We start from the raw sequence: 16,479 nt of genomic DNA on the forward strand, positions 1-16,479 counted from the left end.
TAGTAGTTAAGGTTTTGGTTAAATAACTTTATGGACTTAGAGATAACGTTCATGGTGTGAAACAGTCTGGTAATGAAGGTGACTCAGCAGGACGGTGTGACTGAATTCTTCATAGATGCTTTCTGAAAAGGTTAAGGAGCCGTCGTCGGGGAGGCCGAATTCAATAACGAGTGCCGAATCCGCGGACCTCCAGTTTAGAAATGTCCCTCTCGTTAGTGAACTCAGCACGGTCAATACGAGAGCTGGGACTGCCGACGTTTCTCAGCCATTGCTTCCTACACACACACACACACACACATTAATTGTATATAATGGCTTTTTACACTGTAGGGATGGAATAGTAAGGAAAATTAACATTATGTTAGCCATAAAATCCTGGAAATGGGGGGTAGGGATGTAAACTTTTGCACCCAATGGCATTTTGTAAAGATCCAAAGCAGAACAGCATGTGAGGGAAAGCTAACAACATCAACTATATCAGTAAGAGCATCAGGAGGTTGAGAAATCAGATTACACATGAAAGCATCTCTCTCTCTCTCTCTCTCTCTCTCTCTCTCTCTCTCTCTCTCTCTCTCTCTCTCTCTCTCTCTCTCTCACACACACACACACACACACACAGAGAGGCAGAACAGCTCATTCAGTTATTCCTCTTAGGACCTGTAAATGCATTATCCTGCATGGTGGGCCATAGAGGTAGCCTTTTACTGGCTCTCTGTGTGTGTATGTGTGTGTGTGTGTGTGTGTGTGTGTGTGTGTGTGTGTGTGTGTGTGTGTGTGTGAGAGAGAGAGAAGAGAGAGAGAGAGTCTGATTCACTCAGCTTATAACACTTCCGGGAATACGAGTTACACTCAGACATTAGAAAGTCAGTATGGTATCGATACACATAAAAAATATCTGATTTGCTTGTTTACTTTACGTTTACCTTTTATGGTCGATAAATAGGTCACCATGGATATGATTTTGTTTCTTAAGTATTGTACTAAGTGAAGATTTCAGCATCCGGTCACCTCAGGCTTGCTCATAGGAATAAATGTTAGAGATATATAGTAACTTACTTTTAAACTTTACAAGTATTTATTTATTTATTTATTATAAAAATAATAAAAAAAAAAAAACAAAAAAAAAACTGTATTTATAAATGTATTTATTTATAAATTGATTTATTTATATTTCCCTTTTTAATTCAGTTTCTATACTTTAGTAAAGCTGCTTTGAGACGATGTGAATTGTTAAAATTTATTTCTACAAATAAATTGATTTGATGAGGGGGCACGGTGGCTTAGTCTTTAGCACGTTCGCCTCACACCTCCAGGGTTGGGGGTTCGATTCCCGCCTCCGCCTTGTGTGTGTAGAGTTTGCATGTTCTCCCCGTGCCTCGGGGGTTTCCTCCGGGTACTCCGGTTTCCTCCCCCGGTCCAAAGACATGCATGGTAGGTTGATTGGCATCTCTGGAAAATTGTCCATAGTGTGTGATTGCGTGAGTGAATGAGTGTGTGTGTGTGCCCTGTGATGGGTTGGCACTCCGTCCAGGGTGTATCCTGCCTTGATGCCCGATGACACCTGAGATAGGCACAGGCTCCCCGTGACACAGGTAGTTCGGATAAGCGGTAGAAGATGAATGAACAAAATTGAGTTGATATGAAACAGCCATCTGTCCATCCATCCATACGTATCATACCCACTCACTACACAGATCCTTCAAGCTCTGAATATTACACTGAAAATGGAAGGATTCTCTAACGTCAGACAAACAAACAAACAAACAAACAAAAAAGTGCTATTTTTATGCTAACAGATTATTTTCTGTAAGCTTTATTTGTCTTTGTGCTATTTTTATATTTAATTATTATTACATGTGTGCTTGTTCACTGTATATGATTTGTAATCAAGTCAGCCCTTCAACATCCTTCGTGTTTGGGTCATTATCTAAGTTTCTGATTTCTAACAATGTTTTTGTTTCATTTGTTAGGTTGGAGTTTGAATTCCGTCTGAAATATTAACTCACTGATTAGGTGGAGTTCAGTAAAAACAGGAAACCCAGCCCTGAGAGAGAGTTTTAAACAGATGTATGATTTATTATTGAGCCAAAAGCAAAGAACTATGAGCTAAGAGCTAAGAGCTACACTTGGCTGACCTCTGATTATCACTTGTGTTTGTTTTCGCAGCGTCCACACACTTGGTTTTAACTACTGACCACCTAGTACTTTCCATTACTTTCACATAATGAACAACTCTTCCTCTTTTCCTGGTAGTGTGTGTGTGTGTGGGTGTGTTTATTGTGCTGTAAAGGAAAGAAGTCGTGTCCTTGCCTTGCTGTTGCGGAAGTCTGATAACATTGAAGTACGCTGATAGGAAGGAATTTCCTCCAGCTGAATGATTAGCCACAAAACGGCACCGGTTTGAAACATCCCTGATCCCACACTGGCTCGGACAGAATGTTTGGTTTCTCACATGGTGAAAACAGGCAGATATTATAGCAGCCAGTGACGATGACGCCAAACGGCACGATGCCCTGTGTGTCACTGAGTAATAAAGCATTTTTTGTGGAAAGTCGTGTCGTGTCACGATGAGGCACAAGATGTCTCACTGAATCCCACTCGGTGTGTTTCACTGAGATGTCTTTTTTTACAGTTAAGGATGTTATTCCTGTGTGTGTGTGTGTGTGTGTGTGTGTGTGTGTGAGAGAGATGAGGGTATGCTGGGACAACTGCTCTCAATGCCATACTCTTTAGACACACACACAAACACAGACACACACACAAACACAGACACACAAATGCACTCACACACACATATACACACACACACACACACGCGCGTGCACACACGCAATTAAACATAAGAAACAAAAACCCTTTCAGAATGTGTTGTTACAGGAAAATAATGTGTACATCTACGTATTTATCCAGTCATAAACTTCAGGAAAAAACAGCAGTTTAACCAGTAGAGAATGTTTAAAGTGGAGCATCCCATAGAGCTAGAGTTAAAAAGCTAGTGCATTAATGTACATATGCCTTTAATGTACACGTGATTTTAAACCTCCTGAACAACCAAGATCGAGTATGAAAGAGCTAGTTTTTAATTAAAATTGAAACAATCTGACCTTTAGTATTGATGGAAGAATTGTTGCAGCTCTGTGTTCTTTTACTGAGAAGCAAAGAAAAGCAAACAGTAAAAGGAAGAAGAGAAGAAAGGAGGAGAGAGTAGAGCGTATTAAAGGATTGGGGAAAGGCACAGTTGTCTCTGTCTGGTTAAATATTTAATGAGCAAACGCATTTCTGGTCTCTCTCACGTCCGGTTCAAGAGCCGGAATGAAGAACGAGAGAGAGCAGGCTGATGGAGAAAAGCTTTTTAGTGAGCCTTCAGTACTGTATTCTCTCTCTCTCTCTCTCTCTCTCTCTCTCTCTCACACACTCTCTTTCGCTCGCTCTTTCTCTCTCTCTCTCTATTTCTGATTTTAGACTCTAATTTAAAAAAAATAAAAATAAAAATTGCCCCTCAAAAAATCTGAAACAAATCTGATCACCTCAAACACTGAACAATAATACATATAAAAGGTTATTATTATTATTATTATTATTATTATTATTATTATTATTAAAGGAGAAATCAATGTAAATAATGATATGTTGTGCATCAGAGAGAATCATGCATTTGTCATGTGGTCATGCTCACAATTAAATCGGACAACAAATCATTAACCAGTGAACACGCCTGTGCCATTTGTTGCCTGTTCCATTTGCAATTGTGGCTATATGCACAAATCAGTGCACGCACACACACACACACACACACACACACACACACACACACACAAAACATCCTGCTTTCCACATAGACAATCACTAGGGACTGGGAGGGTTTTTCTTTCTCTCTCTTTCTCAGTTTCTTCTCGCACTCTCATGTCTGGTTTACATTAGGTAACTGTGATGTCATACACTTCCCAGCCCTGTGAGTCGCCCCAGCCCAGGCTCATGTTATGACATCATCTCTCCTCGCCCTACCCTGCGTCTGGTCCTATGAAGCAGGACACGCTCACAAATGGACGTCTATTTATTTATTTATTTATTTATTTATTTTATTTCATTTATTTATTTATTTATTTATTTATTTTTTTTAAAGCAAAGCACTTCCATATTTCAGGAAAGGGTTCTAAAATTTGCATCAGGACAAATTACCTCACTTCCTGGCCACAATGGCTTTTTAAATTAAAACCAGTGCTTAATTGGTGCTCTATAATGGAGCATGATGGATGGGAGACAGTGATACACGCATGCTCGTTTCCCCTCCCAGGGATTTAGATGGAGGTGTAGTTAATATGCTGTGATCCAAGAGCATGATGGCTCAAAGAAAAAAACAACAACTGTATTCTAGAGATTTCTATGACGCCAAGATTACGTGAGGTGCACCTCCTGCTGTTTGTAGAAGGTACTGCAGGGTGATGCAAGCTTTTCCATGTGTGTCAGGATTTTTAATTGTGCCTTATAGGGTAAAATATTTAAATACACTTGACAGACAATGTTTAATTGATATGTACGTGTCCAGAATACTTTATTTAATCATCAACACAGTTATTACGGCTAAGATGTTTGTAAATGACCGAATGTAAATATGTTATTTCATTCATTCATTCATTCATTCATCTTCTACCGCTTATCCGAACTACCTCGGGTCACGGGGAGCCTGTGCCTATCTCAGGCGTCATCGGGCATCAAGGCAGGATACACCCTGGACGGAGTGCCAACCCATCGCAGGGCACTATGTTATTTCATTCACACACAAACCATTGAGGATGCAAACTTTTGCACTTGATGGCATATTTGGAACTGTTGTGTGGATCATGAAGAAATCGTAGTACTCACATCTCGTTGACTTTCTCCGGAGGCCCCTGGACCTGGCCGATGACGGTGCCCTGCCTGGTGTTCTTCACCCAGCCGTTCACGCCCAGCTTTTTCGCCTGATCCTCTGTGTACTGCAGTCACATTACCACACAAACACTTACACATGCTTTCACAAAAAGCATTATGTAATAACAGATCTTTACATTTTGGTAAACATTCATATACCAAGAACATTGTATGTAAATCTGAATCACACTGTTTTCTGCCATGGGAAATTCTTCAGAAGTTTACACTTTAAAGCTGTGTTTTTTTTTTGTTTTGTTTTATTTATTATTTATTATTTTTATTTTTTATCTTCAAGAAGAAGAAGAAGAATTAAAAATACATCCCGGTGAGGAAACGACTGTATATAGCAGCTATAACTGTAGGTTACTTGTTTGTCAGACTTTCTACAATATAACTACAAATGGATATAAAAAACGTACACTTCATTTTTTAATTCATAAATTGTACTAAATTGCTGTGGTATGGGTTGGCACTCTGTCCAGGGTGTATCCTGCCTTGATGCCCGATGACGCCTGAGATAGGCACAGGCTCCCCGTGACCCGAGGTAGTTCGGATAAGCGGTAGAAGATGAATGAATGAATGAATGCTGTGGTATAAAAAGAATAAACCAATTCAATTGCAAGTGCTTTTACAGGAAAATAATCAATTTCATGAAGGAAACTGGAACTTAGAATAGAGTTACAATAGAATTGTTGATTATTTTCCTATAACAGCACGTTGCAAACTTTTTAATCTTTGAATACATTTTTCTTGTAATATTTTCTTACCATTCTGAAGCACACACCTGAAATAAAAGTGAAATCGTTGTTTTAGTAAAGAAAAAAAAAACAATGCAGTTTTACATAAATACATAAAGCTCAGTGATTAATTATCAGTATAATTCATAACACATAAACATTTAGAGCTTTATTTTAACTGGGAGGCTAATACTCTAGGCTTGAAAATAATGTTATTTCTGGGCGTAAATTATTATTATTATTATTATTATTATTATTATTATTATTATTATTATTATTATTATTTTAAATGCTCAGGACGTTATAACGAGTTGTATTTGCTGCCACCTCGTGGTCATTTGCATTAATGCAAATTTTATATTTATATTTTAATACACTACCAAGAGTTAATTTATTCTTTTTTTTTTTTTTTTGTAATAACAGAGAATATATTCCACAATAATTCTTAACCTCAATATATTCATATGTATAACCTATTTGCACCCACATTATAACATTTCACCTGTTTGCATTTACTTATCATTTCTACAGCTGACTGTAGCAGAGCGCAGAGGATTGTGGGATATCTTGTATACACACACACACACACACACATACACACACACACATATATATACACCCAGTCTGAGCTACATACCCTGAACATTGCCGAAAATTTCAAAATCTACCGATGCGTATTTTGAAGACATGGCGAAATAAGAGAGAGAAAATAGTAAAAAAAACGGAAATAACAAAAAAACTTTCAAATCGTAGCCAAACATGAACGCTGCGTATTTATATCTTTATTTATCGCCTCGCGCGTCTCCAAATAGCCTTTATTCTCGCGAGATTTCCCCGAGATTTCAACTCAAGATGTATTTATATCTCGTTATATTTATAACTCAAGTTGTCAAATTAATAATTCACTAAAACATGTTAAATACGTAGAATACATGTTAGTATTAGTTTAAACTGGTTAGGGTTTAGTGAGTAAATCTATATTTACACTATAATGAAAATGCTATATATAAATCTTTTATATTTATCTTTATTATATATATATATATATATATATATATATATATATATATATATATATATATATATATATATATATATAATATCATTAATTATATATCATTAATTATATTAATTATGATTATATAATATATAATTTTATATATATATATATATATATATATATATATATATATATATATATATATATATATATATATATATATATATATAATTTTCATTCTAGTTTAAATATCTTTTAAATAGCCATTATATATAAATGCTTCTCTGCTGCCCATTCACACTAGACCAGGGCCACATACAGCTCAATCTGATCTCAAGGGGGCCAGACCAATAAACTCATAGCAAAATTACATAGAACTAACAATAAGTCCACTTTTTTCTTTATATTAGTGCAAAGAAGAAGTAAATTATAAAAATCTTTATATTAAATGAATTGTCCTTTTACAGAAATATATTAACAACCTGGGGGGCACGGTGGTTTAGTGGTTAGCACGTTCGACTCATATCTCCAGGGTTGGGGGTTCGATTCCCGCCTCCGCCTTGTGTGTGTGGAGTTTGCATGTTCTCCCCGTGCCTCGGGGGTTTCCTCCGGGTACTCCGGTTTCCTCCTCCCGCCTCCGCCTTGTGTGTGTGGAGTTTGCATGTTCTCCCCGTGCCTGTAGTGTCTGTAGTGTGTGATTGTGTGAGTGAATGAGATGAGTGTGTGTGTGCCCTGCGATTGGTTGGCACTAATAAAAACTGAACACAGTTATTGTACAATGGCGCAAAACATTTAGTCACAGTTTTGTGGAACTTAAAAACACCGTCCTGCATGTTAACATAAATCAAACATCAAAATATAGAAACTGTTTAAAATCCAATTTCCAATTCACTTAAAATATTAAGTGGCAGCTGTTTTAAAAAGAAAATCTTTGTAAAAATAGTTAATCTATACATAAGTATGTATGTTTTTTAAAGTAAACAAATTTATTTTATCAATTTGCCCCTGAAACTTGGCATCTTTTAGCCTGCACAAGTGCATCGATATCAGGCATTATGTCCTGAGTAGCAGCCAATTTTAGAATCTCATTTAAGTGCTTATGTGAGACCTTTGAGCGCAGCTTTGTTTTATTAATGTTCATTCCTGAAAAAAACTTGCTCAGGTAGTCCCAAACATGCACAACATTTTTGTCTTCAGCATGCAATTTTTGACGAACTCCGCCTCACAGTACGGTTTTTATGCTAATGCTATATTGCTAGCAATTAGGTAGCTGGCTTTCACTGCAGCATCACTGGCCTCCCGGCTACTGGTGAAAACAGATTGCTGTTTCCTCAGACCCACCAGCATTTCATTTACCGTCTGTCTTCTTAGTTCTCCGGGCAAGCTGTTGTATTTTTCACCATGCTGAGTTTCATAGTGGGGGCACGGTGGCTTAGTGGTTAGCACGTTCGCCTCATACCTCCAGGGTTGGGGGTTCGATTCCCGCCTCCGTTTTGTGTGTGTGGAGTTTGCATGTTCTCCCCGTGCCTCGGGGGTTTCCTCCGGGTACTCCGGTTTCCTCCCCCGGTCCAAAGACATGCATGGTAGGTTGATTAGCATCTCTGGAAAATTGTCCGTAGTGTGTGATTGCGTGAGTGAATGAGAGTGTGTGTGTGCCCTGTGATGGGTTGGCACTCCGTAGAGGGTGTATCCTGCCTTGACACCTGAGATAGGCACAGGCTCCCTGTGACCCGAGGTAGTTTGGATAAGCGGTAGAAAATGAATGAGTGAGAGTGAGTGAGTTTCATAGTGGCACCGAATATTATATTCCTTAAGCACTGAAACTTGCTGCGTGCACACCAGGCACATGGGTTTCCCATGAACATATGAACATATAGGAATAGGTCCATTTTTCTTGAAAAATCTGACACTCTGTGTCGAAAAATAATTTTTTTCATTTTTCAGATTTATCCCCCGGGCCGGACTGAACTCCCTGTCGGGCCGGTCCCGGCCCATGGGCCGTATGTTTGACACCCCTGCACTAGACCATAGACTGCAGACTGCATCAAATTGGTCTGCATCTCTGTCATCTTTTCTAAAGATGATGCACAAGAAAACCTGCAAACAGTTTGCTGAAGGCAAGCAGACTAAGGACATGGATTACTAAGGACATGGATTTTATCTCTGCTTTAACTTCCCATTACTCCTTGGATTTTCTTGTGCTAACAGAAACCTGGATATCCCCACAGAACACTGCTACACCAGCTGCTTTATCCTCTGTCTATGCTTTCTCTCACTCACCACGGAAAATGGGCAGGGGTGGTGGTACAGGTTTATTGTTGTCAAAGAGATGGTGCCTGAGACCTCTCCTCTTGTCTCATTTAACCATCTCCTCTTTTGAATTCCACTACACATCTCCAATCATCACCTGGTATCCTTCACCATCACTCTCCCTATCCTACCTAAAACTACCTCTCACCCCCTTGCTCTTACCCGCCACAACTTTCACTCTGTCTCCCCTTCTTCTGTAGCTTCTGGCACTCTTTCTTCTCTTCCTGATCCTGAGTCTTTTTCCTCACTACCCTTGGACTCAGCCACAGATACTTTCCTCTCATCTCTTTCCTCAACTATGGACTTTCTCTGCCTTATGTCCACTAAACCCAAGAAAACGTCTTGTTCTGCTACTTGACTTTCAGATGGGCTGCGCAACAATCTAAGAGAGCTAAGATCATCAGAGTGAAAGTGGAAGAAATCACAACTTGATGCAGATCTTGATTCTTACCATAGACTCCTGGCCAAGTTCTCCTCAGATGTGACTTCTGCCAAGACTTCCTTCTACAAGGAAAAGCTTGAAGCTTCGTCACAAGACCCTCGGAAGCTACACAACATCATCTCTTCTCTACTCAACCCTCCAGCTCCACCTTCTTCATCGTCCCTGACTGCAGAAGACTTTGCTTCTTTCTACCATGAGAAGATTGAGGAAATCTGCAGGACCTTCATTTCTGCCCTGACTGCACTTACATCTCACAGTCTGGATTCCCCTACACCGTCGTTGTCGCATTTCTTAACTGTAGCAGCAGAAGAGATTTTACATCTCATCTAGTCTTGCAATCCTACCATCTGCCCATTGGATCCACTCCCTTCCACTATGCTCCAGACCATCTCACAAGACCTTCTGCCCTTCATTACCACTATCATCAATAGATCCATAGCATCTGGTCAGGTGCCAACTACATTCAAGAGAGCAAGGGTTATTCCCATCCCATCAAACATCAGTAACTACAGACCAGTATCACTTCTCTCGTTTCTTTCAAAAATTCTTGAACGCATTGTCTATAATCAACTGTCTGTCTATCTCTCACAAAACAACCTCCAAGATCCCAACCAGTCTGGCTTTAAAGCAGCTCATTCCACAGAGACAGTCCTTTTGGATGTCTCTGAGAAACTACATGCTGCTAGATCAGCCAAACTGTCATCCGTCTCCTTGACCTTTCAGCAGCGTTTGATATGGTCAACCACAAGACTCTCTTGTCCACCCTCAGGGGGGACTCTCTTGTCCACCCTTGTCCATCTTGGGATTTGCGGATCAGCTTTGGAATGGTTCGCTTCCTACCTGGAAGGATGCTCATATCAGGTAACATGGAAGGGAGTGACATCTGCTCCACACAGACTCTCTACTGGTGTCCCACAAGGCTCAGTACTTGGTCCTCTTCTTTTCTCCCTGTATACTCACTCTCTTGGTGAAGTTATTTCCTCACATGGGTTCTCTTACCTCTGCTATGCTGATAATACACAATTTATCTTCTCTTTCCCACCCACAGATGCCACAGCTTCTGATCGGATCTCAGCATGTCTGGCAGAAATTTCATCATGGATGACTGCTCATCAGTAAAGCTCAATCCTAGCAAAACTGAACTGCTGTTCAGCCCAGGTGATTCATCCCCAGGTCATGATCTTGCTATATCCCTGCACAACGATCTGATCTCCCCTTCAGCCACAGCTCGCAACCTAGGGGTAACCATGGACAATCAACTTTCCTCGCATGTTGTTAATGTGACTCGCTCATGTCGGTTTCTTCTCTACAACATTAGAAGGATTTGGCCATTTTTGTCCACACAGGCTGCTCAGGTACTTGTTCAGTCTCTTGTCATTTCAAGACTGGATTACTGCAATGCACTGCTTGCAGGTCTGCCTATGAATGCAATTCGTCCTCTGTAAATTATCCAAAATGCAGCTGTGTGGATTGTTTTCAACCTGCCAAAGTTCTCGCATACCTGTTTGAGTTTAAATGGAGTTTTCAATAAATTGCCAATCTCTCTTTTTTTGTCTCTTGTTCCTTTTTTTCTTTTGACATTTTGAAGAAGTTCTTACAACTTGGTTATGATCCACCAGCAAGAAATGCAAATACTTTTTTTTGAATGTTTCCCCCGGTCTTAAGATTTTGTTCAGGAGTGTGTAGGGGTTGTGAACTATGCTAAACAACTTTTGTTGATCTACTACATTAAATTGCCCCTTGGCCCATAATCTAAGCTCTTATAAGAAATCTATAAAAGCAGCTTTAGAGATGAATTTGAAACTCAATCACCACCTGTAGATCTGTTAATACAAGAATCTGACACATGTTCCAACTGTAGAAAATATCTGTTTGTAGTAAATTGGCCTTTGGGCTTAAACCGCCATAAAATAACTTGGCAGAAGCACACAGTAGACTTGGCATTGAGGAAAGTGTGAAGTTTCTAATAGGGCCTTTGGCTGAATGTGAGTGTGTGTGTGTGTGTGTGTGTGTGTGTGTGTGTGTGTGTGTGTGTGTGTGTGTGAGAGAGAGAGAGAGTGAGAGAGAGAGAGAGAGAGAGAGAGAGAGATGCTTTCATGTGTAATCTGATTTCTCAGACTCCTCTGATGCTCATACTGATATAGTTGGTTGTTAGCTGTCATTTAACTGGGGAGAGAGAGAGAGAGAGAGAGAGAGAGAGAGAGAGAAGCTCGCTGTACATGATTTCATGATTTTTTTTTTAATTTAATATGTGGGAAATTTAACAGAAAAATGGGTCTCAACTTTGGTTACTATATGTGGTGTTTGCAAACATCAGCCACCGGAGGCGCCCTACACAACAAAACACACAACACCTACAACGATTGTATATTTCATGACCGATTTCAGTCCTTAAAATTTCCCACACTGCAGGGCAGAAAGGTCTCCAGCTGTGGCACATCTGGTGGCTGGTATCCAAGAAGAGGCCAAAAATGGCAGAGCCTTTTGTGTCTGTGATCTGAAACAGCCTAATTAGATCTTTTTTTTTTTTTTTGTAATCAGGATCATCCTCATGGAACACAAAATCATGGCATTGTTGTAGACAAATCAATTAAAGAAAAGCAACATTGACAAAAAAAAAAAAAAATCACAGATATTTACATTTGGCAGACACTCTTATCCAGAGCAACTTACATTATTTCATTTTTATATAACTGAGAAATTGAGGGTTAAGGGCCTTTCTCAGGGGCCCAACAGTGGCAGCTTAGTGGACCTGGGATCAAACTCACAACCTTCCGATTGGTGATCCAACACCTTAACCACTAGGCTACCACGTGTATCGGATATCGAACAGGCCAAATGATAAACCTCATGCCAAGTGAAGTTTTTCGACAGATTTTCCATGTATTTTTATTAATATGTGATTTTTCCACACAATTAATTCATTTTTACTTTCCCCCAGCAGGTTCATTTATTTTCAGACGTGACTCTTCTATATGATTCTTACATTTTCATACATTTCGTGCATCACGTGATTTGTACCCCGTTAATTAATTTGTGATATTTTCATTTGATTCATTTACTTTCATGCGATTCATTTTGTATGTTCACATTTTTTAAGCATGTAATTTATTTCACGATTAATTTTTTTCTTTTCAAATGTTAGTTGTTTTTTTTTTTTTTAGAAATTTGAGATTTGAATTTCTCCCATGGGCAACTTGAACCCATATGGTTGGCATGAGGTCTTGTGTTTCCCTGAGCTCACATGGACAGTTTCATGGTCAAATGCACCTTTCCATATTTTACTTACATATTCAATTCAATTCAAATTTATTTGTATAGCACTTTTTACAATTGACATTTTCTCAAAACAGCTTTACAGAACAAACCTAGAACAAAAGGTTAATATAAAGAATAATATAAATATTAATAGAATACAAAATTCAAGATTAATATTAGATATATTTAAATGTGTTTCTATTTATCCCCAATGAGCAAGTCTTGAGAGGAACCAGACTCAAAGGGGAACCTCATCCTTATATGGGTAACACTGCATGGTGTGATTATAAATATACAGTCTGATAAATGTTGTATTGATGCAAAAGATCACATGGAGTTCACATCTCCTCTATAGTATCGCAGAGTCCAACTGGAGCTGGTATATCTCTAGATGCCTCAGGATTCTCAGAGTCTGCCTCATCTCAGTGGAGGTCCAAAATCTTCATCGCACGGAAGATGATGCGATGACCATACACTGCACACGGATTTCTGGATGTCTCGGGATGGGTAGAAAGAGAGAAGCAGTGGAGAGGGATTAACATAAACATACTGTTTGATCATTAGTGAAATGTGTGTTTTTTTTCTCCAAGGGATGCAAAAAGAAGAAGGCAGAAACACAAGGTAAAACAAACAGACTTTAGATTCTAAGAGGTTTAGGAGAATTTGAATCAACCTCACCGTGTTGAATTCGCTCTTTTACAGAGTATAATATAGAATTAATATAGAATTAGAACTAGAAATAGGCAAGAATCCACAAGCAAACACTTTCTTCATGCGTTTGAATCCGGCTCATTTTTTGTCCTGATCTACGTCAGACCCATAAGACACTGTTTTTGTGTCGCACTTCATTCTGTGTTGTGGATGCGCGTCTCTTTTGCTTAATCTTAATACCGCGCGCTAAATCACACACACACACACACACACACACACACACACACACACACACACACACACAGAAGGGCGGATTGAGTGCAAATTTTCGGCAAGTTCCGAGCTCCTCCCCCTCCACGATGAAGCTGTTAACACGGATTCTTCTATATTCCAAATTTTCCGGCACAACGTCCTCCATCCTGGATGCACGCACTACCAAGTCTACATCTCAAAGCGCGTAACTCAACTTTTTTTTTTTTTTCAAAAGAAGGGGGAGGACGGTGCATTATTATTATTATTATTTTTTTTGCTTTTGTGTACTACCCTGACCATGGGGGATCACAAAGAGCCGACCATGGTGCAGAGGTCAAGTTCGTTTAGCATCAAGAGCCTCCTGCTGCCCTCCAAGTTTGACAGCCAGGGCGCAGGGGTCGCGGAAAATAGCGCAACAACAGATTCGGAAAAATCCTCGGAACCGACGGAAATGGACTCCACACCCCCGCAGCAGCGGGGCGAGGATGAATCTGGAACGGAAACGGGGAGAAAAAGCGGCAAACACGACAAACCGCCGTTCAGCTACAACGCGCTCATCATGATGGCCATTCGCCAAAGTCCAGAGAAGCGGCTCACGCTCAACGGCATCTACGAGTTCATCATGAAAAACTTCCCGTACTATCGGGAGCACAAGCAAGGCTGGCAGAACTCCATACGACACAACCTCAGCCTCAATAAGTGCTTCGTGAAAGTGCCGCGCCATTACGACGACCCGGGAAAAGGGAACTACTGGATGCTGGATCCATCCAGTGATGACGTGTTTATCGGTGGAACTACAGGAAAGCTCCGTAGGAGGTCCGCGACATCACGGGGTAAGTTAGTGATGAAACGGGGCCTACGTTTCGCCCCACTCGGACTCGGTCTCGGAGAGCGCGCAAGCAACCCGCTATGCTGGCAGCTGTCTCCGTTTCTGCCATTACCTCACGCGCACTACAACGGATCTGCGCACGGGTTTCTTAACCAAGGACACGCGTACGGGTCTCTACTCCAGAGCATGGAACCCATCACCAGCGGAGACATCGCCCGCCCTGTGCTCGGACCCTCCACCTCAAGTGGATACAGCGCGAGCTCTGCGCCGGCGGGATTACTCTCAGGGCACAACGGCTATTTCGTGGCAGGAGTGCAGCAGCAGGCGCACACACAGGCTCTCCAAACCGGCCCTTGTTACGGGATCTCGAGCTCTCCGCCGCCACTGCTCGCGGATTCGAGGACCACGTTACCGTCTTTCACCTCGAGCGGTTTTTCGGGTGTTTTGTCACAACATAAAAGACTCGCACCTCATTCTTTCCTGAGCTGAGTGACTTTTCCTGATAGAATTTCACGCGTCCAGCCGGACACGAATCAGCGGTGTGAGTTTCATCTCAGCACCAACATTGCATTTAACACTGCAGCGGATATTTTGGAGTTAAATATGAATATTTATTAAACACTACATTAAATTCAACACCGGAATTTGTGCTGAGCATCAGAAGCGAATGACTTTAAAATGTGTTAATTTCTTTTTATTTAAAATATTTAGAAATAATGCAACCGTAACAACAGTACGACGTCATGCCAAAGGCAACACACGTTTATAGAAATAATAATAATAATAATAATAATAATAATAATAATAATAATAATAATAATAATAATAATTTTTATTTAATTATTTATTTTCTTTTTTGCAAGTCACCTATCCATGTTTTTTTTTATCGCAGCTTATTTATTGAATATTGAGACCAGGCCTATAAAATGGGTCCATATACGATTCCTTATTATTATTATTATTATTATTATTATTATTATTATTATTATTATTATTATTATTATTATGTGGTATATAGGGTTTCATTTAAAACTGTGAATAAGCCTTAACGAGGTCAGTCAGGATTTTCAGCAACAAACTCAGGCTTTTATGCGTCCTGACAATGATACTGAAATGAAACGACAAAAAAAGTGCAGAAAATACTGAAAAAGTCTGAGCAGCTAAAGCCTGGGATCATTTGATCTCTCGGATCAGAGCAGGAGTAGGCCTACTTAAGAAATTAATTGAATGAACTATTTTTTTTTTATTTTTTTATTTTTATTTTTTGCACAAAATGTCATTACGTTTTTGTAAATTTGATTATTTAAATTAAAATCCAATTTTTAATTTAAGGTTTGCATTTTGAATTCTTATTTCTCTCTCAGCTATCCAATTCAGATAACAAGGCATTTAAAAATTCACCAGTTATTTTGACCCTCCTTGTTGTGGGACTTTTAAAATACCTTTGTGATCCATTCATATAAATTTTACCCTTTAAGATATCTGTGTTTTACTCACGTGGCTTTTCGAAGAATTTATTTTTTTTAATCTTCTAATTACAATTCCGTGTGCACTTATACCAGTTTGTTGGATTTGTCTATTAATTCCCCTTGTGTATACAGACTGAACGTGGTTCAGGATTAAGAAATAAAGTATTGTACTATTTCCTTATTCACGCTGTGTCTTTCTTGTTGTCCACGGAAAAAGGTTAAAGGTTAAATCCATGCTTTTAACTGAAGCTATTGCAGTCACATCAAACCACACTGAAGTCGTCACATTACGTCAACATGTGAAAATGCTTAATGTGTGTTAGCGATAATAACAAACACAAACGCGCGCACGCGCAAGAACACGTGTTTAGTGTTAATGGGCTACTTCTGTTTTTATATATGATTCTATTAGTCACTCTGCTGTTCATTATCATTATAAATTAATACATTCTTAGTAATGACACTTTCCAACCCTTTTATTAATATCTAATAACCTTCTATTAATTGTCATTAATAATGTTTACACTACAACTGCCTAACATTTTTTAAAGCATTCTAGTTGATGTATATTTTACATATAATTATATAAATGTCTATAAGGTGTATCACAAAATTCAACATAC

General features: G+C 39.4%; 2 protein-coding genes across 2 annotated transcripts; one reads left to right on the forward strand and one right to left on the reverse strand.

Annotated features, from left to right (window-relative positions):
- acyp2 (acylphosphatase 2, muscle type) lies at positions 1-6,460 on the reverse strand. Its single transcript, XM_060896441.1, has 4 exons — positions 6,283-6,460; positions 5,676-5,692; positions 4,864-4,973; positions 1-275 (listed from the first exon to the last, which is right to left on the reverse strand). The coding sequence occupies exons 1-4, from the start codon at positions 6,404-6,406 to the stop codon at positions 161-163; spliced, it is 366 nt and encodes a 121-aa protein (XP_060752424.1). The 5' UTR covers positions 6,407-6,460; the 3' UTR covers positions 1-160.
- Positions 6,461-13,637: 7,177 nt separating this feature from the next.
- foxg1b (forkhead box G1b) lies at positions 13,638-15,181 on the forward strand. The gene has a single exon (XM_060865513.1). It carries the CDS (start codon positions 13,857-13,859, stop codon positions 14,874-14,876), a length of 1,020 nt encoding a protein of 339 aa, XP_060721496.1. The 5' UTR covers positions 13,638-13,856; the 3' UTR covers positions 14,877-15,181.
- The last annotated feature ends 1,298 nt before the right edge of the window (positions 15,182-16,479 follow it).

This window comes from Tachysurus vachellii, chromosome 1 (genome assembly GCF_030014155.1).
Source record: "Tachysurus vachellii isolate PV-2020 chromosome 1, HZAU_Pvac_v1, whole genome shotgun sequence".
In the NCBI taxonomy this organism is placed as follows: domain Eukaryota; kingdom Metazoa; phylum Chordata; class Actinopteri; order Siluriformes; family Bagridae; genus Tachysurus; species Tachysurus vachellii.